This window comes from Canis lupus, chromosome 14 (genome assembly GCF_048164855.1).
Source record: "Canis lupus baileyi chromosome 14, mCanLup2.hap1, whole genome shotgun sequence".
Lineage (NCBI taxonomy): Eukaryota > Metazoa > Chordata > Mammalia > Carnivora > Canidae > Canis > Canis lupus.
In genome coordinates, this window is record NC_132851.1 from 34000289 (window position 1) to 34028012 (window position 27724).

The window sequence follows — 27724 nt, forward strand, 5'->3', positions numbered from 1 at the left end:
AGTTCCAATCTAAACTGTCCACTCTTTGAACTTGTGAAAATTGTTCTACTTCTTCATATTTAAGTCAAGGTTGGGTTTATTGCCCACTGAATGTGAGAAACAACTGAATTCCTGCAACTAACATGCTTAGCACTGAATCTGTCCAAACAGCACTGAGGGCTCCTGAAAGTGTAACTCATAGTAATGGTTGTCTTTTTATTACACGTGCACAAACTCACACACACTCTCCCACACACATCTGCCTCCATTCCAACCCAAAGTTCTTCTCACTTCTTAAATCAGATGCCTCTTTTCTTCCTTTGAACTGCAGCCCCCATGACAGTAAGTCAGCAGACTCAAAAATGATTGGAACTGTCCCCCATAAAATTCAAATGGTGGCATCTGACCTCTATGATGATTATGTTTGAAATATTTTTTAAAATTTAAAAAATAGAAGATTGTGGGGCTCCTGCATGGCACAATTGATTATGTATTGGACTCTTGATTTTGGCTCAGGTCCTGATCTCAGGGTCATAAGATCAAGCCTTAAGTCAGGCTCTCTGCTTATCGAGGAGTCTGCTTCTCTATCTCCCTCTCCCTTTATCTCTCCTGCCTGTGTTCTCTTTCTCCCTCTCAAATAAATGAATACATACATACATACATACATACATACATAAATAAATCTTAAAAAAAAACAACCATAGACAATTGAGTCCACAGGATGAGTACAGGACAACTTAAAAAACAAACAAAAAGGTTTGGAAAAAAGAATCAAATAAATTTGTGAAAGTGGAAACCTGCCATCATTAAAGTACATACATATACACATACATAAAAATTATAAAAACATGAGCTAAAGAGTAAACCTTCCAATACGGCATTGAAAGGAGAGTGTGTCTCTTCCTTCCATGCTGCTTGAAGCTTGGCCACCGTCATGAACGACACAGTAATAATCCGGACCAGGAAGTTCATGACCAACCTACTGCTTCAGGAGAAACAGATGGTCATTGATGTTCTTCACCCCAGGAAGACAGAAATTCAGGAAAAACTAGCCAAAATGTACAAGACTACACCAGATGTCATATTTGTTTGTCTGTTTTTATAAATTTATTTTTTATTGGTGTTCAATTTGTCAACATATAGAATAACACCCAGTGCTCATCCCGTCAAGTGCCCATATTTGTATTTCGATTCAGAACCCATTTTGATGGTGGCAAGACAACTCACTTTGGCAGTTTTATGATTTATGATTCCTTGGATTACACAAAGAAAAATGAACCCAAACATAAACTTGCAAGACATGGCCTGTATGAGAAGAAAAAGACATCAAGAAAACAGTTCAAAGAACGCAAAAGCAGAATGAAGAAAGTCAGGGAGACTGCAAAAGCCAATGTTGGTGCTGGCAAAAAGTGAGCTGGAGATTGGACAACAGAAGGAGTAAAGATTCTGCAGTGGCTTTATCTGTGGTGATTGTGCAGATTTTTCATGAGAGGATTAATAAACTAAGAATGTTAAAAAAAAAAAAAAAAGGAGAGTGTGTGAATAAACCACCCAGAATTCACTGTGACAACAGAACAGAATATAGAAGAAACTTGACGTTTCGATCGTGGATCAAAAAAGATGAAAGAGAATCCTAAATCCTGATTCCTTTCCTTTTTTTTTTTTCTTCCTCCCTTCTCCTCATCCTCCTCCTTTGCCATCACCTATTACCCCATTAACTACTTTTGGCTGACCTTTTATATTCTGTGCAATACTTTTAAGTGTATTATCTCCCTGGATCTTCACAGTAGATCTTTGAGATAATTGGATTTAGAATTGTTACCCCATTTGACAGATGAATTAACTGCCACTCCAAGAAGAAGGTAACAGAAAGTGCCAGGAAAAAGCCTACTTTTGGGTATTCAAAACCTAATTTTATGCATGACTTTGGATGAGACAAACATGCTGTGGGTCACTCTGCTCACGTTTCTCAAGAGGAGCCAAGGCTCCCTTTCTTCAGGACTGCTTTGAAGATGAAGTGTGATGAGCACAGAACTGCAGAGAGCGGTGCAAATCTTACCATGACTCCTTGCTAACGGGACCTCCTGGACGTGAGTGTTGTACTGTGAAGTGTTACAATGATGAAGTGATGATCCATCTCGGGTATTTTCTTTGTTTTACCCAAATCCGGTTCCCAGTCCCATGTCCCCATGTCACTCACCTCTGCAAGCTCTGGAGAGCCAGTTGGGGGTGTATGATTCTTCTGGATGCCTTTCAGCAGTCTGGCCCATTGCCAAGCAAATGAAACACAGTTGTGCCACATAGAAATGGGGTTCTCAATGTCTTTGCATCACTATTCTCTCCATCCTGAACTTCTCACCCAGACAGCAAGAACTTCCTGGAACTTGCTGGTTTCTGGCTTGGGGGCTCATTTTTCCGATCGCCATCTGACCCGCTTCTCAGCTCTTCAGTACACTTCTTTAGGTTGCCTGTTACTTCTGCTCAACCTTGATTCTTTTCGTTCTTTGGTTTTGCTCCCATTCATTATTTGGAGTAAATTGCATGCAGATCCAGCTGTGTGTAAAATCTCAAGATTTAAAATGATTACAGAGGCCTATAGCACAACCCCCTATGTTCCTCAATACACTTGTTAGATTGACAGGCAGACTTTGTTCAAACATCTCTAAATGCAGGGAGCTTTACCTGTGTTTACCTACCACACAGAGGAGATTTTTCATACTATGCAGACACACTTGATACAAGTTAGAAACATATTTTCTTATGTTTCTTCTGCCTGGAATGATCTTCCTAGCTTCTCTGCCTTCTCCAGACTTCTGTCTTCAAGTATTGGGTCCCAACGCCTTCAAAGAGACTTAGGCATTCCTCCTTGTCTGATCCCTGTGCCCTTGTGCAAGCCTTAATTAAAGCACAGATTACATCGTGCGAGACTGTGAAATCGTTTATAGGAAAAGCCACACAGTTGTATCTGGTTTGTCTGAATAGCACCTGAAACAGTGCCAGTTACATAGTCCATATGTCTTTGCTGAATGAATGAAGAAGAAGTAAATGACTAAACCGAATGAATAAATGAATGAAATACAGTGCTGGATTTTGAATGTGACTCTCCATAAAAATTAGCCCATGTATTTGAAAAATGTGATCTTCTTCCCTGATTAATTAAACAGAAAAAAATATGCCAATGTACTATCCTGGTATATCCTTTCTACGTTAGACTCTAATGGGTAAAGCAACCTCTAATTTTAAAATGATACTTTTAAAAAGAGCAAAATTATGTACTTTAGGTTTGCAACATAAAAAATGCCACCGTAATGACCATCTGCACCATGAGACTATTGAGCTAGATTAAGTCTGACATTAACAAGAATTCTAACAAGGCATTACCTCCTGAAATCACGGATAAGACCCAGGGACTCCAGCTCCTAAAATCCCAACAGGATAATACAGGTCCTAATAAGATAAGAGAAAACCAGAAATATCTTTTAATTCTGTGGAGTCAAATTGTTTTAAGATAAATTCAGTGAATGAAGACAAAGCAAAAGCAAGAAGAGAATTTGGCTGTTGTGATCATGAGCAGGGAATCTAGCGGTTAATAGGCTACTGTTTGCAATTCACTGCGACGGAAAACATCCTTGTCACAAACGTGATGTTGTTGTGGCTGCTATGTAAACCACCATGTGTGGGAGATCACCCTAATGCTGTTACTCTGGCACCCAGAAAAGTCGAGCCTTCACCGTGCATTGTATTGTTGTGCTCACTTTATGGATGAGGAAGAAGAGGCTCAGGAAGGCTGACTTACATGCTTAGGATCTCATAGCTACTGAAAGGAATCCAAGCTAACTAGAGAATGCATTATTTTTTCTGAGTTACGCTGCCTCGTCATGTATTACCAAGAAGAATCATATTATCTTTCTCCGTCTGCACCTGGATAATACAATTCAGGTAGGATTTGCCTGTGATTATCTGGTGACCTGATGACAGGGAATCAGAGGATGTGTGTTATGGATTTGGCTGCCTGCATCAGCCCCATGAAAGATGGGCTTCTGACCCCTTCCTTCCTCCTCTCTTGGTACAGCATCGATGTGAACCACATGTGGGTCACTCAAACCATTCGTTCATTCACTAATACTTGTGTTTTAGACCTAATGGAGACAATATTTTCGCATGTAAGATCTCTGTGAGATAGAGATTTTCCTAAGTCAAGAATATGGATACACAAGAGTTTAAGACATTTGGGAAGAAGCAAATCTATGAAGTAGTGGACCTTGATCAAATCCGCCCCTTGTAAATTCACTAACCATCCCATCTCCCTTACTTTAAGGGCTTACAAGGTACAAAGCGTAATGGCATAGTGGAAGAAAGAGAAAATAATTCATTACTTCTGCCCTTAAGGAGGATTGTGCTGTCTTCTGGTGGCATTTTTAACTAAGTATTTGAGTAAGCTTGGATCTTAACAGCCCAAGTATGGGGGATATTTATAAAGAGAGAAGGTAGCCCCTAGGCTAGGGTGATAGGTTTATGCCTATTTTTCACACAGGACTCCATGCTTATAGGAGGAGCCCTTCCTTTGGTTTCATACTCTATTGCGCTGTCTTAAAATCAGGAATAATTTGTTAACAAAGGACCCTGCATTTCCATTTTGCATTAGACCCTGAAAAGTTTGTAGCTGGTCCTGGATGGCCCTAAATCAGAGCCTTGAATCCATAGGGAGAATTAAAGTCAGAGGGACAAGAAGCCAGCCACACTGTAAACATCACATTATGATGCATTAGGTGCTGATTCAGATGAGTTCTTGCTTCTCAGGTTTGGATAGAGATGGTCAGCACTGTGGATCCTAAAATTATTTTATGTAACTTGCATATATATGTTTAGGTGTTCCAGGACAATTTAGCTTGATTATGCAAAATCAATTTTCATGATTTTTTCCAACTATTGCAAAAATTTTCAAACATACAAAAAAATGGAAAGGACGATACAAATACATGGTAATTGTGCATTGAATTATTTATATAGAAATACTCAAACCACACATATTTTGTTGAGCATTTGAAAATGTTTCAGGCATCATGAAGCTTTGGGCTTCCATATTTAATCATGCCTCTTTTAGTAATAAGAGCTATTTTGGGGCACCTGGTCGGCTCAGTCAGTTGAACATTTGCCTCAGGCTCAGGTCATGATCTCAGGGTCCTGGGATCGAGCCCTTCTTCAAGTTTCCTGCTCAGTAGGGAATCTGCTTCTCCCTCTTCCTATCCCCCACTGTGATCTCTCTCTCTCTCTCTCCCCCCAAATACATAAATAAAATATTTTTTAAAAAATAAGAGCAATTTTCTAAGTAACCCCATTGCTCTTGTAACTCCTAATAAAAGTAAGCAAATACCATCACTTATTTTTTAACATTTTTTATTTATTTATTCATGAGAGACACGGGCAGAGGGAGAAGCAGGCTCCCTGCAGGGGAACCAGATGCGGAACTCGATCCCAGGACCCCGGGATCATGACCTGAGCCAAAGGCAGATGCTCAACCACTAAGCCACCCAGGTGCTTCCAAATACCATCACTTAATGTCAAAATATATTCAAAATATCCCAGTTTTCCCAAAACATTTTTTATTTTCAGCTCAAGAATCTCACACCATTCACATACTGCATTTGGTTTTAATGTCTCTCTGTTCTCTTTTAATCCATAACAGATGGTGATATACCAAATTATTTTTTAAGAAAATAATCCATGATTACAATAAAAAAGAAAAACACCAATTGCTACTCTCAAAGGTGGCAAATCCAGCTTTCCTCAGTCTGAAAAAAAATTAATTAAAGGGAAAGAAGTGACATATATTCTGCCTTTTTTAGAAGGAATATCCAGATCATGAGGGAAAGAAGGGTCTTCTCCACAGAAGAATGACAACCAATAACTACAGAGAGAAGGACATGATTACAAAATGACACTTGTACAGCCTCCAATGAAATAGTTTAGGGAAGGATCATTTGTAGATGCATAAAACCATTAGGCACAAGACAGTTTTGGAAAAGGATATTCACTCAACATGAGATCACTCTGAGGATTACTTACTAGTCCTAAAATGAAAAATGTATCTTCATAAGGGATCTCCTTGGTCATCATCACTTAGCAAAGGCATCAAACATCATTGTTGTCCCTGGGACCACCTGATATTATGATCCCCCTGGGGAGATGTGATATGAAATAGATAGTATCACCTGAAGGAGTTTTCTCCTCCTTCCCAAAATTTTATTCTATATCTAAGCAGATGTGAATCTTAAACTCTAGCTTTTGGAAAACGTAGAGAACAGACTAGCTACCTAAATGATGTCATAGGCAAACAATTTGATAAATCTGGAGGGTAGGACAGTCCACAGGGCAACTCCTTGGGTGCTTAAAAAATATCAAAGTCCAAAGAAACACACACACACACACACACACACGTCAAAGTCATGGGGAAAAAAAGGTGGGAAGATATTTAATAGTTTAAGAGTAAAATGTTATATTGTATGTATGCTTCATCCTTTGTGGTTGGTTAAAAACATATATATGCATCTACATTAGAGTTTATTTAAACACATTTATTAACACATTTTAATTAGTAAATGAATATAAAATCAAGGGTTAGTTTTTAATAGGCTTGATTGATAAAGAGGGCTTCGTTTGGGATCCAAACCTAATATTCATTCTTCTTTCCCCTATTGTGCACTGTGATGAAAATCGGTATTTCTTAATTTGCTCATTCCCTTTTTGTATTTATTAAGGCCACATAATAATTAGTGTTATCTTTATTTAATTGTATGTTGTCTTCACCTTTCTTTTGCTTAAATGTAGGATACATCTAAATTAAATGTTTTATTCAGCTATTAAATCTGGGATTCTGAACAAACCCAAATATTCTCAGTGTCAAACACATCAAGCAAAAATAAGATTTATCTGGAACATATTCATATTCATTGAAGAGTCCTATATACCTTATGGTGGAAGCAGTAAGGAGAAAGAGAAGAAGGCGAAGGTAGTTTTCTAAGATGGAATTGGGTATGAAGGTAGATCTAGAGAGCTATATTTATTTAAATGTGTCTTCCTTCCCCACCTTTACATCACTTTCGTGGTGTTTAGAGGTGGGAGAGAATGGGAAAGCATGCATTAAATTGTGAAATACTCTGAAGCATGCAGTTCTTATCTTCTTAAGTCTTTATGAAACAGGAATCTCAGAACTAGGCCTAAGATGGCCATTATCTTTTCCAGAAATATATATATACATTATGATAGCCACTTACTCCTCTAAGAATCTCCAAACTAGATCCATCAAGGTTGTGCTACCTCACTTGAACGTCTGGCAGGCAACAGTAAAAGCATAGAGTTGTTACTTACGACAATTACAAATAAAGTCAGCGATAAATAATCATACTCTGCTAGAGCTGAGGACCTAAGAATTGTAACAAATGGGTTTTCTCTCTCTTATTTCTGTGACTAAAGGAAATGAAACTATCTACCGTGCCATGATTAAAGGTGGCAATAGTGAAATGACAGATTAATGAATCATGTTTTCAATATTTATCTTAAAATGAAAAAATGAAATGGCACTAGATTTATTTGAACACTTTGGTTAAATTAGCCAAGAGTTAAATATTCTGCATTTCTGTGACTCAGACGTGAGAGTATTATGAGACCCTTGACTGATATCTCTGTGTTCTGACACATGACTGTCACTTTCCCCCTCCACCTTCTTTCTCACCATTCTTACCAACCAATTTTAAAGGAACTACGTAGCACAGCTCAAATGAGCATGATTGTTCCAGTGCCTTTTGCATGTTTGTGATGGTGCTCTGCGATGATTAGGGTTACTACAAACCATTAGACTGAGGACTTGTTGGAACTTGTTCACTTTTAATGAGATTCTCCTGAGCAAAATATGTGTGTATATGTATAACAAGAAACTTCAAATGAAGTAACAGCACATTATCTGGAATTTTATCATCCAGATGGCTCAGGTGGAAAGGCCCCTGTCTCTGTAGGCTCTGCAGTAGCTTTTCCTTCCAAAATATGAATCTCATGCTGTTCCATTTCACTGCTGCTGGAAGATATCCAATCTCATCCCAGCAAATAACACCAATGAAAGAATGAGGTGACTGGGAAGACATTGCACAGCAACCTGGAATCTGACACAAATACTTAGTTTCATTTTCTTTATCAGCATTATTATTATTTTGGTTTCTCTATCTTTGCATATAAGCCAAGTAAAGAATTCAAAACTCGTGGAAAAATGTCCCTGCCTCAGCTCCCCCTCTCCTCTCCTAGCATGGGTAGAGCTCTTGTAGTCCATGTTTTTATGTAGGCACGTGATACCTATTTTTATCACTGACCTTACTGCAGTTACTACTTTATTGTGACTTCACTGTGATATGCTCACACCCTGACCTTCCTTTCTATAATGGGAGCTTCAAGAAGAAGGTAGGAAGCCTTTCTTGTCATTAAGTCTCTACCCTCTTTCTAGCAAATGTCTCACATGTTAAGAGTTGAATAAAATGAATGAATGGTTGGATGGGTGGATGGATGGATGGATGGATGGATGGATGGATGGATGGTTGGATGGTTGGATGGGTGGATAGTTGAATGTAAAGATGGATAGATTTTTGTTATCTCCATATATGTTCTAACATTTTGCCTCCTCTAAACCAACTCTTTTTGATGACAAGGGGCATCATTACTATATCTATATTCTTGAAAAAAATTTGACTTCCTATCTTTCTCATTACAAGTTGTACTATTTCATTAATTTCCTTCTTGTTTTCTTTCTGTAGATGCTGCTATAGATATAAATGCTCTTTAATTCCTGACGTTGGTAATGTTTGACCGCTATTTTTGTTTTATAAGTCTAACCAGATTCTTGATCCATTGATTGATCTTTTGGAAGAGCCATATTTTGGTTTTCTTTCTTTCTTTTTTTCTTATAGATTTATTTTTTATTGGTGTTTGTTTTTTTTTTATTGTCTATTCATTAATCTTCATATTTGCATTTATTTTCATGTTCTTTATTTGGCATTTTTTTAAGTTTTAGAATTTTTATCCACACAATGTTTTTGAAACCATTCACCTCCTGGGCATGTCATAAGGAGTGTGGACAGTAGAGCTACTGATTCTCTATTACACTCTAGGCTTCTTCTAAATTCCTCACTTGCATTTATTTCCTTTAATGCTCTTACATATTCATGGAAGTGTATGTTACTACTAGATTCTTTTTACCAGTTAGCCACATGGCCTCAGAGAAGTTGAATCCCTTTTCAAAGCTTCATAATTGGTTAGAGGCACCATTTAGTTTCAAACTGAGATCCTTTAGACCCCCAAAGTTGTTTTTTTTTATAACTATGTCACACTGCTTCTAATCTCTGTACAATATTCTTGTATAGAGAATAAGAACATGTTCCTGTACATACTCTGGTAAATACCTTGAATTCAATAAACATAAATGTCTCAGTATCTCTTTCTAATACTGTCAAGAAGACCCAATGTGTGTTTTTCATTCTTTCCCATGAAAAAAAAATGATATGACAATGTCTCTGCGGGAAGGTAAAACAACAAGGAAATTATATTGCAAGGTTTTTTTGATTTAATAACAGATTGACATTCTGAGGGGTGAAAAGTAGGAAATCATGAGATTCTGAGAAAAATATGTCAGAATGAATTGTCTCCATCACTCTCCCTGAGTGCAGAATACAGAGGCCAAACAGCCAAGCATCAGATATTGAAGCAATTGTATGTGGTACAGTGAAGCATGGGAGCAGGATGCAGTATCTTAGAATGTACACCATCTAAGAGACTTTAGATCAGTAGGCTTAATCCATGGCCTCCATTTTGCCTGCAAAAAATGTTTTAAAACAAAGACTCCAGAAGTGGAAAATGATTTGTCCATGGTCAAACAGTTCACTTCTAGTCATAGGTAAAGATACAGACATGCACACCTACACATACAAATGGCAGTACATACACATTTTATTCTACAATGTATCCTCTCCACTCTCAGCTTTTAAAACGCAACCTTCCAATCCCATTCTCAATAAAACAAAAATCTCCTAAAAAGTACATAGACAAACATTAGCTGAACTTCCTTTTAGATATTTTTGTAATAATGCATTTGTGTCCCTTATTTCATTCTCCTTGTTTTTTTTTTTATTTATTTTTTCATTCTCCTTGTTTATGTAGAAAAATTACATAATGGAAATAAGATAATGCACTAGTCAACTATGACCACAATAATGCTGCATAACAAACCCAGCCCAAAGCTCGGTGGCTTAAATCACCTGTTCTATTTTCACCTGCATGTGTGTACTGGTGGGTAGAGCTGGCCTGTTCCGAGCTACGCAGCTCTGCTTCTCACTGCAGGTCTGGAGGTTGCCTGGGGCAGCTCTGATCCACATAACTCTCATCCTTCTTCTCTGAATAGTGGGCTATCCTAGGAATGCTCTTCTTAGGGAAAGAGAGAGAAGCAGAGATATGTCAGATTTCTTAATAGACCAAGTGCTGTTATCTCTACTTTATCATATAAGGCAAAGCAAGCATAGCTAAAACCACAGTGAAATCACCGATACAGTTATTATGTCCATTAATGAGAGCAACTTAAACATCTCATGCTCAGGGCACGGGTACAGGGAAGAGAAAAGAACTAGGGCTGATGGTGCAATCTATCACAGGTAATAATCCCCTGTGAAGACTCCCTTGCATTCTGGATTTGGTGCATAACCTTACAGACCTGTAATTATATATGTTTTATTTTTAAAAATGCAGTATTTATTGTATAGGTATACATATGTATGTATGTATGTATTTCACATTGTATATATTACTTGCCTTATAGTCATCACTCAACAGTGTATCTTGGATGACTTCCTATATCAATCAGCACATAAACTCATAAATCATTACTTCTAACTGTTTCATGGTATTATAAGAAATGAATACACTTATTTACTTAGCTATTCCCCTATTGTTAGACGTTAAGATGAATTTGTAATGCTCAGTATTATAAACATGCTTTATTTTTAAAAAATATTTTATTTATTTATATGAGAAAGAGATAGAGAAAGAGAACACTACCAGGGGTGGGGAAGAGAGGCAGAGGGAGAAGGAGAAGCCGATTCCCCTACTGAGCAGGGAGCCAGACACGGGGCTCGATCCCAGGACCCCTGAGATCATGATCCGAGCTGCAGGCAGATGCTTCACCAACTGAGCCAACCAGGCACCTGTAAACATGCTTTAATGGGCACCGTTGTGCATGCCTCCTTGTTTTTCCCTAGGGTAGCCAGCAGAAATTAATATTTTAGGTCATGTAGACTGTGAACTTCATATTGTAAATATAATTTTCAAAATTACTTCCAATGTGGCCTATAAATCGACATTTCCTCCAGCAGTGAACGCATACCTACCCTCATTGGCCCTTACCAAACAGTTCATATTTTCTTTCTCCCAAATGAATGAAAAACTTGAGTTTCTCAGTCAACGATGTGAAATTAATTTTCCTTAAACATTGGACCTTCGTTCTCCACAAACCAAATTAACATGGTGCCATGATATACATTTAGTGCTTCCGAGAATCCCTTGCACCCTTGGCCCCACTATTCCTACTGTTCTTCTGCTGCGCTCCCAGGGTGTACTATAAATAGTCTTGCCTTGTGTCAAAACACCTTTTTTGATATTATCTCCCTGGATCAATGCCCTGACTTCAACCCCTATTTCTTTCATAACCAGAATGGTTGGTACAATTGTTATGTTTCTCCAATAATTACTGTCTCAAATGAGTACCTCCTCACTCAATACAAAAACCTCATCACCCCTAATTCTGAAAGTCTAGAGCATGATAATCTCATTCATCTCTCTCACATGGGAAATGCAAAACACCAGGCTCTAAGAAAGTGAGCTGATTCCTTATCTTTAACATAAGGGGTACAGAAATTAATGACATCCTGGGTTCCGGGATCTATGATGAATTATGTTGAGTGTAAGAGACATAAACACGATGGAAGAGTATGGTCTGATGGAGCGAGCACTTGAGTAACTTCTGGGAAAAATTGAACCCACACTCCCTTCACCCCAGATATACTCTGTGCACTAATTAATGCAGTAGCATTGAGAAAACATAAACTTCCTAACCTTATTTCTTTACTGGAAGAATGAAAACTGCTCTGAACAGGTTGTGAGCATCTAAGTAAGTGCATGTGCAGAGAATGTTTCTGAAAGGTACATCCCTTCACATACACACACAGCATGAAAACCATCAAGGTTAATTATTTTCACCAAAGCAGGATAAATTGGTCCTTAGTCATCTCCAAAAGAAGTGAGTTGGTGCTGGATTTAATACTATGAACCATCATTTTTACTAATATTGGCCTCACTCAGACAATTATAGATAAAGGCCGACTTGATCCAAGAAAAGCTTAAGACACCTGAAGGGAATGAGGAATCAGATCACATTTGTCTTCTCATCATCTAGCAGTGTGAAAGAAATGTGAGTCAACTGATCACCTAATGAGACTCTTCTAGTCAGTCATGCATATGCCATCTGAGGTGTTGAGAACAGTGCTCAACATTAAAAATGAACAGATCTGATGAGCACCGGGTGTTGTATGGAGGTGTTGAATCACTGGATTGTGTACCTGACACTAATATTGCACCGTATGTTAACTAACTTTAATTTAAATAAAAACTTTAAAAAATACTCTCTAGCTCCATCTAAAAAATGAATAGAGGGCAGCCCTGGTAGCTCAGTGGTTTAGCGCAGCCTTAGGCCCAGGGCATGATCCTGGAGACCCGGGATCGAGTCCCACGTCAGGCTCCCTGCATGAAGCCTGCTTCTCCCTCTGCCTGCGTCTCTGCCTCTCTCTCTCTGTCTCTCTGTCTCTCATGAATGAATAAATAAAATATTTAAAATAAATAAATAAAAATAAAAAATAAAAAATGAATAGAATTTTTGAAACTGAAACTCAAGAGTGATGATTGTGGGTAGGATGGGGCCAGTGTCATTCCTCCTCATTCACCCCTCCTCCTGAGCTCTACTAGCATGCCACCTCCCCTCTCGACTGATGGTCAGAGCAGAAGGACAGGGAAGGTTCGATACTGCAGCTCCTTACCCAGTGGGGTGCCTGAGGTAGGATAGGACTCTTCTTTGGTGGAACTAAGAGGTTGGATTCCATAGCCCTGGTGCCTGTCGTGGTGCACACTTATCTGAGACACGTAGAATTGCAGAATCTTACAGCATTGAAACATCCTGAGCAGAAAGAGGCCAGGAAGGCAGCCTTAGAGGTCAGAAATCAAAATGTAGGAGACATGGAGAGAAGAGGTTCTGACAGGCAAGAGGCACAGTGTTTGCAAGCTGAGAAAGATATAAAAAGAGAAGCACAATGTAATCCTGGTGGTGGGTGGTGAGGGTGGTGTGGTGACCAAGTGTTGAGTATGCAAGTTGGAATTGTTTTTATAAGTCAGCAGCATAGGTATCCACGAGTGAATCGGCCTACTTTAAAAAAAAAAAAGATAGATAAATATGGAAGCCAAGCCAGAACCTTTATCATCTGTCCCTAATCTTACTCATCTCTAGCTCTTATCACTGTGTGCATCATCCTGCTCAACCCCCACGCACTGCAACCCCACCTCACAGATCATTGCACCTTGTAAGGCATATGCGCTCCTGGGCCTTTGCTCCTTTGTAGTCTCTCTCCCTTCTTCACGAGATACTTCATCTTCTCTTTATTGCTTGTAAAACTCCTATTTATGATCTAAGTGTTGTCTAAATGCAACCGCTACTGTGAAGCCATCCATGCCTTTTCCAGGCAAAGCTGGTTCCAGTTGTTTCTGTGTTCCTGCTACAAGCCATGTAGCCTGGCATAGTAGTTTCCGAAAACCCAAACTTTCTGTTCAGGTTCTCAGCTAGGAAACTAGAACAGACTTTTAAACTTGCCTGTAATCTCTCTCAATCACCAGCGTCTGCCCCAGCCCCAAGACAGACTACTGCCAGAATGACCTTTCTAAAACACATCCTCCATCGTACTGCATTTCCATACGTATCATCTCAATATTGTTTGTGAAAACAACTCCCAGAGAGTTTCACGGCACATCCAAGGCTTTTTGTAAGTGTAGAGCTCAGAGAAGCAAAGTGATTTGACCGAGGTCAGAGGGCTAATAAATGGCAGAGAGAGTGTTTGAACCCAGATCTGCCTGAATGTAGAGGGCTGACCCACACTGCTGCCCCTTTCTACTGCACTGTGAGGGGCGGGACCTGCTTCCTGTGTGCTTGCCTCTGAACTGGCAATGCATGGGGGCACTTTTGGAAAGAGATGTTATATAAGCAACTAACATATTTCTTATGCACAATATGTCTTTGCAGCCTGAGCTTATTTTAAACCAGCCACAAGAATGTGTATTGGTGAATACATATTTGAGCTAACAGATGGGAGTGGGCACCTTTGTCACTCACAAATATAGCTCTTTGACCAATTGTGGAGAAAACTCAAGTGTTGAAAAGTACAGCTTATATATCTTTCCCATTTTCCCTTTTACAACCTCTGTGCCCTAAAACACACTCTGTCCCTTCCTCTTAATCTATGTCATACACACACACACACACACACACACACATACACACCCCATGGGTAAGTTGGTTTGTCCACAAAAGAAGGATACATAGGGCAGCATTTCTATAGTTCAGGCACAAGTGCACTTTCTGCAGCTAATGTGACTCTCACTTGGTTCTTGTTTCTATTCTTTTCCACTGAACCTGAATCTAAAGGTTCAGTCTTCAAGGTAGGCCTCCCTCTGGTGCATTTCCATGTGGACTTTTCATAAAGATTCAAATGCCAGGACCCCTGGGTGGCTCAGCAGTTGAGCGTCTGCCTTCGGCTCAGGGTATGATCCAAATTCAGGGATCGAGTCCCACATCAGGCTTCCTGCATGGAGCCTGTTTCTCCCTCTGCCTGTGTCTCTGCCTCTCTCTGTGTCTCTCATGAATAAATAAATAAAATCTTAAAAAAAAAAAAAAGAATCCTAAGCCTGGGAATGAGATATTCACTTCTATTCTTACTGATGGGACATCACATTTACCTCTTCAGTAGCACAAACTGTAGTATTATATAATTCACCTGTTTGTGTCTCGCTTCTCATCCAGTGTGAACCTCTCCCAAGTGTGATATTTTTCAATTGTCACCCATGTTCCTATTCCACATTATAGTGTCTGGCACTTCAGTCACACTTAAAACCTGTGGAAAAATAGGGCATCTGGGTGGCTTCAGTGGTTGAGCATCTGCCGTTGGCTCAGGTCCTCAGGTCATGATCCTGGGGTTCTGGGATCGAGTCTTGTATCGGGGTCCCCGTGGAGAGCCCGCTTCTCCCTTTGCCTGTGTTTCTGCCTCTGTGTCTTTCATGAATAAATAAATAAAATCTTAAAAAAAAAAAAAACACGTGGAAAAAGAACATTCCTAATCCAGAGTGGTTGGTGATTTGCCTCAATTTAATTGTGAAGACTCCCTCCAAAGGCCTGAGGGCAGTCATGTGCCAGATTAGTTAGATCTCCTACATAGAAGTAGAGGTGGGGTCAAGGCAAGAGGTTCTGGGCGACCTAAATCCATGCTGACATAGGAAGAACTTTCTTGTAGAACACATTTCAAAAAAAACGTTAAACGTCATCTAAGGAAATGACCACATTACGGGAGATTTTGAGCAGACAGAGAATGTCTTCTTGTCTGAGGTGCTTTGAGCAGAATCAAGCATCAGAAGCAGTAAATTCAGATAATATTTAAAGATCCAGTCATCTTTGTGCATCTAGCAAAAATATAGATATATAGGTATAGAAATATAGGTACTATACTCTAGAAAGTACTACGTACATCATGCTGGCCTTTACATTTTCTGTTCTTTTAAGCACCCAGTTCTCTGGTTCCCAGTCTCCCATATAGGATGTGAGTTCCACAGAGATGTCCTTTTCCTCTCTGCTGCATCCCTGGCATCGGGAAGCGGGTCCCCCCCGCCCCATCACCGCCGCACACATTTGCTAGGCATAGGAATAAATAAACTGATCACTGCATCGGAACTACTTGGAAAAGGGTAGGAATTAACCATCTATTTTACTTATGTGTTTTTCACAAAACCTTGGATTTGGTAGATTCTCATTTTAAAAATAAGGCAGTGGAGGCTGCAAGAGGCTCAGTAACTTGTCTGAGTCTACGCTGTCTGTGCGTAGAGGTGCTGCTTTCAGCCCTTCTGCCTCCCCTAATGGGCCCTGGCTTTTTGCCACTCAGAGCTCAACCACTACACCTTCTTGTTGCTGCCCCTAAGAAGAGCACCAGCACCCTAATACCCACTACTTGAGCAGGTGAAGTTGAGGAGAGAGAAGTGCCTTTCCTGGGGTCTGTAATGGTACCATATGTGCTTAAATTCTATCTACTGCTAGATACTATGGGTCATTTCCTCTTGGATGTATTTCTTTCAGGTGAGAACATGGATTGTTGGAGATGTTTCTATTGATGGAAAGATTCTGGCATAAATATTGAGTGCTAATGGCTTCAGGTCATCTGAGCCCCAAGGGCAGTGTCTATTGACACCCTTGAGGGAATAGCTCATTTACACAACACATCTGGTGAATGTCTCCTTCTTGCTAAGACCACAGCAACCCCAGATACTGGCCCCAGGGAACAGATATTCATAGAGCTATTCACTCACTCGAAAAGTGTCCAGAGGCATTATTACATTTTGTGTGTGTCAAGAATAATACGGCACGTAACCACGGGCAGAAAGCATGTTGGGACCTCAGTAATGAAGACCAAGGAGAGGAGATGGATTTTATTTGGAGAATTTAGAGGACTGCTAATACAACTTTTCTGCAGGTGCAATCCTCCACGTTTATCAGAGCATGATGAACTCCGAATCCCTTTATCCATCCTTTCAATATTGATTAAGCACCTATGGTCCCAGTAGAAAAATGTAGTCTCTGGAGCATGCTGCCTGGACTAACATCCCTTCTCTGTCACTGCTTAGCAATAAATACTTGGGCAATTTCCTTAGCCTCACTGAGCCTTATTTTCTTCCTCTGTAAAGATTTTTTTTAAAAAAGAGTATGTGTGAGAATATTGTAATGCAATGCATTAATGTATAGTAAGCGCTTATAAGACTTCCATAAAGGTTAGCTGTTACCATTTACTAACCATGGAGCCAGTCACTGAGGGGTGGAGGGAAAAAAAAAAGAATTAGGTATATAAAGATTAGAGGTAAAATGCAAGACAGCAGAAGGCAACGTCCTCATTCATCCAAAAGCCATTCCATATATCACAAGATTGCAGATAGTGTCTGGAGGCAAATGGAGAAATGATCCAGAGCCTCACATTTCCTCCCCGTGTCCCACCATTGTTTACCATTATAGGGCTTTGGAGTCCTGCTAAATATACAGTTTGATGCATTTTTTTCCACTTGACATTAGGAGACTACATATATCATGTCATTCACTTCTTTTTTTCCTCGTGGGCTCAAGGTCAACTGCACACAAATGAATTAGTTATAATCCTTGATACATGAGAGTCTCCTTATTGGTCTGTTCAAGACTTCTTTTCTTCATTCTCTGTGAATGATAAACGCTATTAAAAGTTTTATACCCAAATTAATACCAACATAAAAATGTTGATCCCTCTGTGATCCTTCCTCTGTCCTCTATACCCCCTGCCCCCCATCCAGTGTAACCACTATTCTAAATTACTTGTTCATACCCTTGCTTTGCATTTTAAATATATATTTTTTTGCATCTGTATGTATTCCCATTTTAAATTTCTTTTTTTCCCCATCCATGTGTATTCCAAAAAAAGTACATTTTGGTATTTGGTTGTTTTTCTGACATTATTTTGAAAAGATCTTAAGCAGTACATTTGGGACCTACCTTTTTATTGAAAACTATGCATCTAGGTTTTGTTCACATTATTGATGGAGCTGCAATCTGTTTCAAGTTTTAACACAATATTGAATATGCATCAAATCATATATCTATTCTGGCATCAATGAAAATTTGAGGTATTTCTAGGCTTTTTATATTTTTTAGACATTCTATGGACACACAACCTCCTAACCAGTGGATTTTTAACTTCTCAACTTTTACTATTTGAATGACCAAGGAATGATGTCTTGTGGGCTTTGTTCTTCTTCCCCTGAATGTCAGTTCAGAGGAAGATATCCTCTTAGGTTTATGTGTATCTTCTGGCCAATAACCATACATTGAGTAAGTTTCTCAGAATCACAGAGCCACAGGGCTAGTACTCAGGGCACAATCCTCCAGGTTTTAAAACCTAGCCCTTCCTTGCAGCGTGCCGCAATCATGGCAGCACCGAAGCAGAGCCCTGTAGTATTGATGTGGCCATCAGCTCTGAGAGTTCTTTGAACTTCTTGCTCATTTCACGGACAGCAGGTCTGTGCTCTCATAATGAGATATTTATAAACAGTCCTCCAAGCTAGATTCTTTGGATAAGGAGAAAAAAAAAGATCTTTGAATAACTTTACAGGGGAAAAAATGAGAAGAAAGTCCAACTTTATTTTGCATAATCATATAATTTCAGAGTTGGAAGAAAACTGGAAATGTGTGTAGGCTCTTCCAAATCTCTGCTCTGCTACTTTACCTTATTGTCAAGAAAGGTGGGAATTGTATTGCAAAGTGACTTCCTCAAGGTTCCAATATCCTGATGGAAGAGCGGCGACCAGAACTCAGGATGGGTAGAGTTCAGTTATCGAATGCTCTGTGACAATCCACTCCAAACTCCAGTGACTTTGAACCTTATTTATTTACTCATCGTTTAAACACTGATCTTATTTACTCGTAATTCTATAAATTTTCAGTGTAGGCTAGGCTCAGCATGGGGTTTCTCACCTTGGATGGGACTCACTTGAAGTACTTTTGTGATCTCAGTGGGTTGGTCCAGTGGTAGTAAGCTGGATGGCTGCCCTCTGTTCTTTGTGGTCTGGTCCTTTGTTAGCCTCGTCTGGGCTTCTCTTGGTGGCAAAAGAGATTCTGGCGGTAGAGAAGATAATCTCTGGTCTGCAAGCACGCTTCAAATCTCTGCTGCTTCACATTTGTTAGGTGTACTATTGGCCAAATCACATCACATGGTCAAGGACAGATTTAATGAATGGAGGGATGGACTTTGGTGATGAGAGAAACAGTAAAATGCCAATTGTTTTTTTTTTCACAATGCATCTTTATTGTTTTAATTAATTGATCTTATTATTGAAAGCAATTTTAGGTTTATAGAAAAATTAAACAGAAAGTATAGAAATTTCTCACAGACTCACTGTCCTCACCCTCTGCCCACAGTTTCTCCTATTATTGTGTTTATGTGTGGTGGATTCATTATAGTTAATGTACCAAAATTGGGGACATCTGGGTGACTCAGTGGTTTAGCGCTTGCCTTCGGCCCAGGGCGTGATCCTGGAGTCCTGGGATCGAGTCCCACAACAGGCTCCCTGCATGGAGCCTATTTCTTCCTCTGCCTGTATCTCTGCCTCTCTCTCTGTTTCTCTCATGAATAAATAAATAGTATATTTAAAAAAAATTAATGTACCAATATTGATACATTGTTATGAATAAAGTCCATAGTTTCCATCAGGGCTCACTCTTTGTGTTGCAGTTTTAGGTTCTGCTAACTGTGGGATGTTATGTACCTACCACTGAACTATCATACCTAATAGTGTCACTGCCCTCCAAATCCCGTGTGCACCTGTTACTCCCTCCTCAGACCCTCCCTCCCAGCCCCAGCAACCACGGACCTTCTGATTAATTTGCCTTTTCCCACGAGTCCCATAGTTGGAGAGTTTCACCATGTATAATATTTTCGGACTAGCTTCCTTCATTTAACAAAAAGGTTTTAAGGTTCCTTCTTGACTTTCCATGAGTGAATAGTTCATTTCTTTTTATTGCTGAATAATAGTCCATTTTAGTGCCACTTATTTACCCATTCACTGACTGAAGTACATCTTGATTGTATCCAGCTTATGACAATTATGAATAATGCTGCTGAAAACATTCATGTACAGATTTTTATGTGGACATATCTTTCCAGCTCATTTGGGTAAATACCTGGGAGCATGACTGCTGGATTGTATAGTAACAATATGTTTCCTTTGTTAGAAATTGCAAACTGTCTTCCAGAGTGTCATTTGCCCTCCAGCTAACTAACCAGTGGGAGTTCCTGTTGCTCCAAATTTTCATCAGCCTTTGGTGTTGTCTGCATTTTAGATTTCAGCCACTTTTCTGAGTGTGTAGTGGTATTTCACTGTTATTTTAACTTGTAATTCCCTAATAGCATAGGATGATCAGCATCTTTTCATATGTCTATTAGACCAGTATCAGTGTATAGATCAAGCTGGATAGAAACTGCATCTTAACATAAAGAAATGGGAGGGATCTGTAGCCTCATGTAGGATACATGTTTTCAACAGTTGTGTATCTCTTCTTATAGTAAAACATCTATATGCAGTTTATATACAGAAAATTTACCCGACATTTATTATTTCTTAGGTATGAGCTGGGAAGTGGCACATATTATTTTACATAATCTTCCCTCAAACACCTAGTGTTGGGCATTACGATTGTTGCTTCAAAGCCAAATAAGTCAAGGTTTCAATGGATGTGCTGTTGCTAGCATTGCTTGCTCCTGGAATTTCCTGGTTCTGATCCCCCGGTTTAGGTTACATGTCCTGAGCATCTGTGCCAGCCATCTTCCAGGTTTGGCGAGCAAAAGCACTAGAAATATAACAAAAGGCAAGAGAAAAGAAAAGCAAGGTCATTTCTCTCTTTCTCTTTCTGCTTCAGGCTGTGTGTCTCACAGCCTCTGTGTCTGATGTGAAGCATCATCTCTCAGCAGACTGGTCCACCTTGCTTTTTTATTGTGGAGAATCTGCTAACAATACCTCCTTCCTCTGTGCCACCAAGAGATAATAGAAGCCCCCTCCCTGTTAATATCTCAGTTGCCTTCCTCTCTACTGCATGGCCTCTCTGACTCTTTCATCACCTGTGAGTCCAATTCCCCGTACGAAACCCATCTACATTATTTATGGCTAATATTTTATTTTCTTTGGTTGGACTCTGATTCATACAGCAGCTTTCTCAAATTTCCATAGATTTTTAGAGATAAAGATAAAATATAGGCCCAGATTGAATTCCCAAGCCTCGCATTCTATGTTACCTCTCATGTGAAATATTTATGTATAATGTGGAATAAAACTACTAAAAAATAATTGATGTCCTCAGAAAGATTTGAGCACACAATGCCTCTATAAAATGAGAACAATAGCATTGAAATAAAAATAAATATCAACTTGATTCATCAGTTTAGAGACAAATTCAAAGAAAGCCCCCAGGAAATAAAACAGTCAAAAGAGATGGATATTTGGAGAGGAAACATTTACAGATTATCTGGAAGGATTTTTTAAAATCATGTAATATATGTACAGTTCTATTAATGAGGAAGTGGTTTGATAGAACTACCTTGTTCACAAATATTTATAAAAGCTGCACAAAAGATTAAAACTGGGGCACCTGGGTGGCTCAATTGGTTAAGTGTCTGCCTTTGGCTCAGGTCATGATCCCAGGGTCCTGGTATCAAGTTCCACATCGGGATCCCTGCAGGGAGCCTGCTTCTCCCTCTGTCTTTCTCTCTCTCTGTGTGTCTCTCATGAATAGATAAATTAAAAATCAAAACAAATAAGATTAATCACTTGTTTATTTGAGAGAGAGAGAGAGATAGCGCACAAGTTGGGGGGGGAGGGGCAAAGGGAGAGGGAGAAGCAGGCTCCCCACTGAGCAGGGAGCCAGATGTGGGGCTCCATCCCAGGACCTGGGATCATGACCTGAGCCTTCTGCAGCTACTTAACCGACTGAGCCACCCAGGTGCCCTAATAGCAAACTTTTTTTTGAAAGTCTCCCAAGGGGGGAAATGAAATGTTAATATCAACTGTCCCTTGAGAGATTTGAATTTTTTTTTGAGAGAGATTTGAAATTAGTGTGGGTTCTTTCTTTTCTTTTCTTTTCTTTTCTTTTCTTTTCTTTTCTTTCTTTTCTTTTCTTTTCTTTTCTTTTTCTTTTCTTTCTTTTCTTTTCTTTTCTTTTCTTCTTTTCTTTCTTTCTTTTTTCTTTTCTTTCTTTTTGAGGTTATTCTTCAATCTCCCCAGACTGTTTGAGTGGTAGAAAGTCACAATCTTTGCCATCTCAAAATAAAGAGTTAGAAGCAGGAAGGATAGATGAGAGGAGGTAAGGGAAAAGAGCTATAGGAAGGGAATGAACATGAGAAACCCTAACAAAAACTCTGGCTTCAAACTATGCATCAGAGACTTGGAGAGACATCAAGAGACTGAGTGAAGAAGCAAAAGCTGGAATCTGTAAGAACTCGGAAAAGCTTTCAGTTCAGAGACAAACAGTAGTGAGCTGACAACAGAGCAGATGAAATTTACAGGAATTTCACAGAAAGAAGCCTAAAACAAAATGCACAAATGAGCACATTCTTCATGGTTCCATTAACAGGACATTCCAGAACAGGCAAAACTAATTTATGGTGAACAAACATGGGAAAGATGGTTGGCTGTCTGCAGGAGTAGAAATTGTCTGGGAAGACACATCATGGAAATGGTTTATATCTTGAGACAGAGATAGGTTATATAACTGTATGCACTTGTTAAGATTATATGCCTAAAATCTGTGCTTTTTTAAAGATTTTATTTATTTACTCATGAGAGACACAGAGAGAGGCAGAGACATAGGCAGAGGGAGAAGCAGGCTCCATGCAGGGAGCCTGACGCGGGATTCGGGACTCGGTCCCGGATCCCAGGATCACGCCCTGAGCTGAAGGCAGAGCCTCAACCACTGACCTACCCAGGCGTCCCAAATCTGTGCTTTTCATTGTACAAAAGTTTACTTCAAAAATTGCATAGGATAATAACATGCCCGGTAATATAGTAACTATATTTCAATACCATGCTAAGAAAATATTATCAAAATTACCCAGTTTGAATTAGAACACTTGAATATAAGAGAAAAAAAGAAGACTTTGAAAATGTGAGTTAATTCTTAATCCCTAAAAGTGCACAGGCCAAGAAGGTTTACAGGATCAAGTGTCAAAAACACTTGTTTCTCATGTAAATTTGTTACATGAATTTTTCCAGCACAGAGAAATAGATGAAAAGTTCTAGTACATGTTTTTCAAGGCCAGGAAAATTTCAGTGCCCACACTGGAACAAAATGAAAGAAGGAGAGAGAAATATAAGCCAAAGTAATTTACAAATTCAAACTCATAAATTCCAATTAAAAATCAGAGGCCTTGGGGTGCCTGGGTGGCTCAGTTGGTTAAACATCTGCCTTCAGCACAGGTCATGATCTTGGGGTTGTGGGATTGAGCCCTGCAATGGGCTCCAAACTGGGGATGCAGCCTGCTTAAGCTTCTCTCTCTCCATCTCCCTCTGCCCCTCCCAACAGCTTGTTTGTGCCAAAAAAAAAAAAAAAAGACTCCTTTATGATCTGAGTCTATGGGAACTCAGAAATGCTACTAAGCTGCAAAAACTTAAAACAAGGATCAGCATTTCAAAGAAAAGCATAAAGAAAGGTTTAGATTACTGAAGTTATACTTTGACAAAGTGCAATTAAATTTAAAGATACAGTGCGGTATAAAGTTATCACATTTAATAAAATTTGTGTTACTGTTGTGATGCACTTGTTAGAAATATTAAATATTAGAAGTCAAATGTATTAGTTATTGCTCTTTTATTGTCATTTTCCTAAAGTCATGACATGCCTGAAATCCCTGTTTTCCATTCACTCTGTATTTGCTTACTGCATATTATCACTGAAGGAAGGATATTTTTGCAAAAATACTTTTGAAAGCTTCAACATTTTCTCCAACCACATCTTTTTAAAAATTTATTTATTTATTTATTTATTTATTTGAGAGCGAGCACAAGCAGCAGGAGTAGGACAGGGAGAGGGAGAAATAGACTCCCCTCTGAGCAGGGAGCCTGATGCAGGATTTGATTCCAGGACCCCAGGATCATGCCCTGACCCAAAGGCAGACACTCAACCACTGAGGCACCGGGAGTCCCTAATTTTTTTTTTTTTTATCTTAATAAAATGATGACATTTCTTTTGGCTGTTTTTGTGTGATACCCCTGACTAGTGTTCCTAAAATAATCACTCTTCCACTTTCAAACTCGGCGCCTTCTCTCTGCTTCTTATTTGCTCTTTCAGATCTTTATAACATTCATCACTAACTGGCACTTTTTTCTATTTTAATTCTATTATTTGGTCATTATTTTGTCTCTCAATACAATATAATCTGTATGTGGTGCCAGGATTTTCTCATATGGCTTCATTATTATATCCCAACAGACAAAATAATTTCTGACATGTAATAGTTGATTTACTAGTTGATTTATTAGTATTTATTGAATGGATTAATGATTTGAAGGTTTTTTGCTAATGCTTTATTTACTCCTAAATTTCTACATCTTATGCAACAGCTGTCATTTTATTTTGCAATCTGTTTATATTGTATTTATCATATGACTAGAACCTCTGACAATCAGCTACAGATAGACCAAGGTTAACTACATGGGCGATGACTAACAGTCCATGCTAAGCAGACAGAAATGTTTGAGAGGGAATTAATATAATTCATCAGATCACTAAAATATTTTATTTTCCTTTTGGTTCTTTAGAGGCAGTCTCAAATGCTGACTCACCTTAGGAATATTTAGATAATGAGCATCCTTGCTTTGATAATACAATTCAGCAATATGTCAAAAAAAAAGAAGATCAAACAAGATCAAACTTAAAGATTTTAATTCTAAAAATGCAAGGAAGCTCCAATAATAGAAAAATACATGGATGTGTTTCATCTCCTTAAAACATTATGGGAGAAAAACAAAGTAGGTTTACCTATATAGATAGTTAAAAAATAAATACCTGAGTAAATGAAGAAATCTACTTAGCCCAAGGATGACAAGAATCAATATTGTAAAGACCATCTTCCTCCCCAAATTGATCTATACATCTAAAGCAATCCTAATCAAATCCCAATAGGATTTTTCATGGACTTTGACAAAGTGTTTCTAAGATTGATACGGAAGAGAAAAATGTATAAGAATCCAAGAGGTTGGCTAATATTTCATTTAAAAAATGAGATTAGTTTGATCAGAAATTTAAAACAAAATATTTTAAAGTTTAAGTAACCAAAGGAAAAAGCTATTAATGCAAACTGCATACAGACTGGACATTAGAACAGAAAAGGGAGTCCATAAATAAATACTTATGCATTTGGAAATTCAGTTAAGAGCTGGCATTTAAGAGGGAAACAACTGTTCTACAATCCTGGCAGGGGGTGGGGGTGGGGGTTGGGGGGGTCTCTGTTGATGTCTTGTGGATGGTGCCCCCTAGCGAGGTGGACCGTGCATTACATGCAGGTCATACAAGCACGTTTTGTGGTTCAGATTCTTAAGAAAGGAGTAAATTAATGTGTTCTTTGGGATCACTTAGTCATGGACTTGGAGAACAAATGAAGTTGATCAAAACTTCATACATTTATACTAATAAATACACGATGAAAGGATACCATCTTTAAAAAGAAATTCAAAAAATATTGTAAGAAATTACATGAGAACATGATTATAAGGAGCTCTCTTTAAAAAGACACAAAAAATAAAATCAATGCAGGAAAAGATCGAAAAAGTCAACTGAATCAACCTTAACTCATAAGATGAATGACCTTGTAAACACATATTAAAAGACAAAATACTGAGGAAAAACATATGTTGGGATATATTGTGATGTCCAGAATATGTATAGGACATCTCCAAATAAATTTGAAAGCCATATAACTTTTAAAAATTCCACAACTTAAACGTTCTTCCAGAGAAGAGTAAATATAAGTCATAAATAAAATTTAAAAAGGTAACGTAATTACATACACAGAAAATTAAAACTCTGCAGTACTTTTCTTCCAAAATGGAATGGCAGTTTTTAAAATATTGAATCATATCAGTAAGCAAATTGATGGAATTGGTATACTCTCATAAAATGCTACTGAAATTGTAATTTAATAAAGTTTAATTTTATATTTCCATTAAAAGTAGAAGGTTCGAATTAACTATCAACCCATGTCACAAAAAAATTGTAGAAAGTGAATTATAATTCTGTGCATTAACCACAAAGGATTTCAAATCTTAATGTACTTGAAAGCAAAATTCAGAAAGTCACATTATATTATACAATTAAAATGAAACATAAATTCATGAAACATGTATATATTTTACACACTCTTATATGTATGATATCCAATATCACATACACAGACACACAGACATATAATCTCCACCCTTCCTTTAGTAGGTGAAAACATACAAGAGCAGAGGAACAGTCATTATATCTAAATTATTTCCTAAAAAACCACCTCAATTTAAAATACATAAAATTCTAAAATGATACAGATTAAATTATGTGATTACTGTGTGAAATACCTTTTAATTTACTTTCTAACTTCCAAGTCTGATATTTTTCTTTCTTTAGTGATATACATATGTATATATATATGATATAATATATATGTATTTAAGATTTTATTTATTTATTTGAGACAGAGAGCATGCAAAAGAGAGCACGAGTGGGGGCAGGGGGGAAGGGCAGAAGGAGAAGGAGAAGCAGACTCTTGGCAGAGCAAGGAACCTGCCCCGGGACCGGATCCCAGGACACTGGGATAATGACCTGAGCAAAAAGCAGACACTTAACCAACTGGGCCACCCAGACTCCTTCAGTGACTTATATTTTAATCCAGCTGAATTCTTCACTTATGCTCTCTCTAGCCTCCACTAGGCAGGGTGCAGACAAATTGCCTCTCACTTGGTATTTCTGTCTGGAATGGAGAGACAGGGGCCCATCTCTCCTCCTCACCAATATCCTGCCCATGGTACCTCTACCCCACCAGGGTTTTGCTTTGCACACTGCACTGTCCCATCCAGAGCTAAGAAGACTCATGAATTAAGCAGCTATTAAGAAAGCTTTATATTGCCTTTTATACTTACCTTGTAAATTTGATGCCAACTTTTGTGGGTTATGTACATTTTATGCTTAAAGGGAAATAGGAAATGCATATTTATGTTGAGTATCTCACTTATTGTCTTTAAATTCCTCTGAAACTCATTGTGACACCTGCTTTTTACATAGCATGTGGTTCTTGACATGAAATAAAATATTAATGCTTTATAGTTTCTACTGTAAATAATTGATGTTGTTGTCTCATGCGCTCTAAGTGATATAAAACTTCAATTTATGGCTGATCTTCAGATCAAGCCATGTCTTTTCTCCTCCTTGAATTTGGGAAGGTTTCAATGGAGAGGAAAGCAGGAGAGAAAGCATGGTAAAGGGGCGTGTTTACAAGAGGATCAGCTCTCGGTTCCGGTGTGTGAGGAGCTGGCTGCTATGGGTGGCTTGCAACTTCTCAGCACATTGTGAGCCTTGTCTGAATCGTTCCACAGCTTAATATCAAGTTTTCTTTCTGGATCCTCTTGCTTCGGTCACAGAACTTTAGAAAGAATGAACAATATTTTCTAGATGAGGATTTTGGTTGAACCACTTCTTTTCTCGCAGATCAAGTATGCAATCTGTCAATAGTGCCTCGTTTTGCTTGGTTGTATACATTTAATGTTTGGCTTATAGGACAGGGTGACAAAAGAAGAAAGGGACTGAAGTCCCTCTCTGGCA

At 38.6% G+C, this 27724-nt stretch overlaps 1 protein-coding gene and 1 long non-coding RNA gene across 7 annotated transcripts; one reads left to right on the forward strand and one right to left on the reverse strand.

Annotated features, from left to right (window-relative positions):
* Nucleotides 1-913: 913 nt before the first annotated feature.
* Nucleotides 914-1508, forward strand: LOC140603427 (small ribosomal subunit protein eS24-like). Its single transcript, XM_072773888.1, has 2 exons — nt 914-1070; nt 1151-1508. Exons 1-2 carry the CDS (start codon nt 914-916, stop codon nt 1390-1392), a joined length of 399 nt encoding a protein of 132 aa, XP_072629989.1. The 3' UTR covers nt 1393-1508.
* Nucleotides 1509-9513: 8005 nt separating this feature from the next.
* Nucleotides 9514-27684, reverse strand: LOC140603886 (uncharacterized). 6 transcript variants are annotated; one of them, XR_012006875.1, is made up of 7 exons: nt 27046-27684; nt 20483-20728; nt 18857-18997; nt 17364-17566; nt 15843-16006; nt 10275-10440; nt 9514-9832 (listed from the first exon to the last, which is right to left on the reverse strand). It is a non-coding gene; the product is annotated as an uncharacterized lncRNA (long non-coding RNA). The 6 variants fall into 6 exon arrangements; XR_012006879.1 differs by lacking the exon at nt 15843-16006 and having other exon boundaries at nt 10275-10437; nt 27046-27675; XR_012006877.1 differs by lacking the exon at nt 15843-16006 and having other exon boundaries at nt 10290-10440; nt 27046-27674.
* Between the last annotated feature and the right edge of the window lie 40 nt (nt 27685-27724).

Coding starts and splice junctions, on each gene's coding strand:
- LOC140603427 (XM_072773888.1), top strand. CDS start 914: ATGAACGACACAGTAATAATCCGGACCAGGAAGTTCATGACCAACCTA. Junction 1,071..1,150: donor ACCAGATGTCATATTTGTTT/GTCTGTTTTTAT, acceptor CATCCCGTCAAG/TGCCCATATTTGTATTTCGA.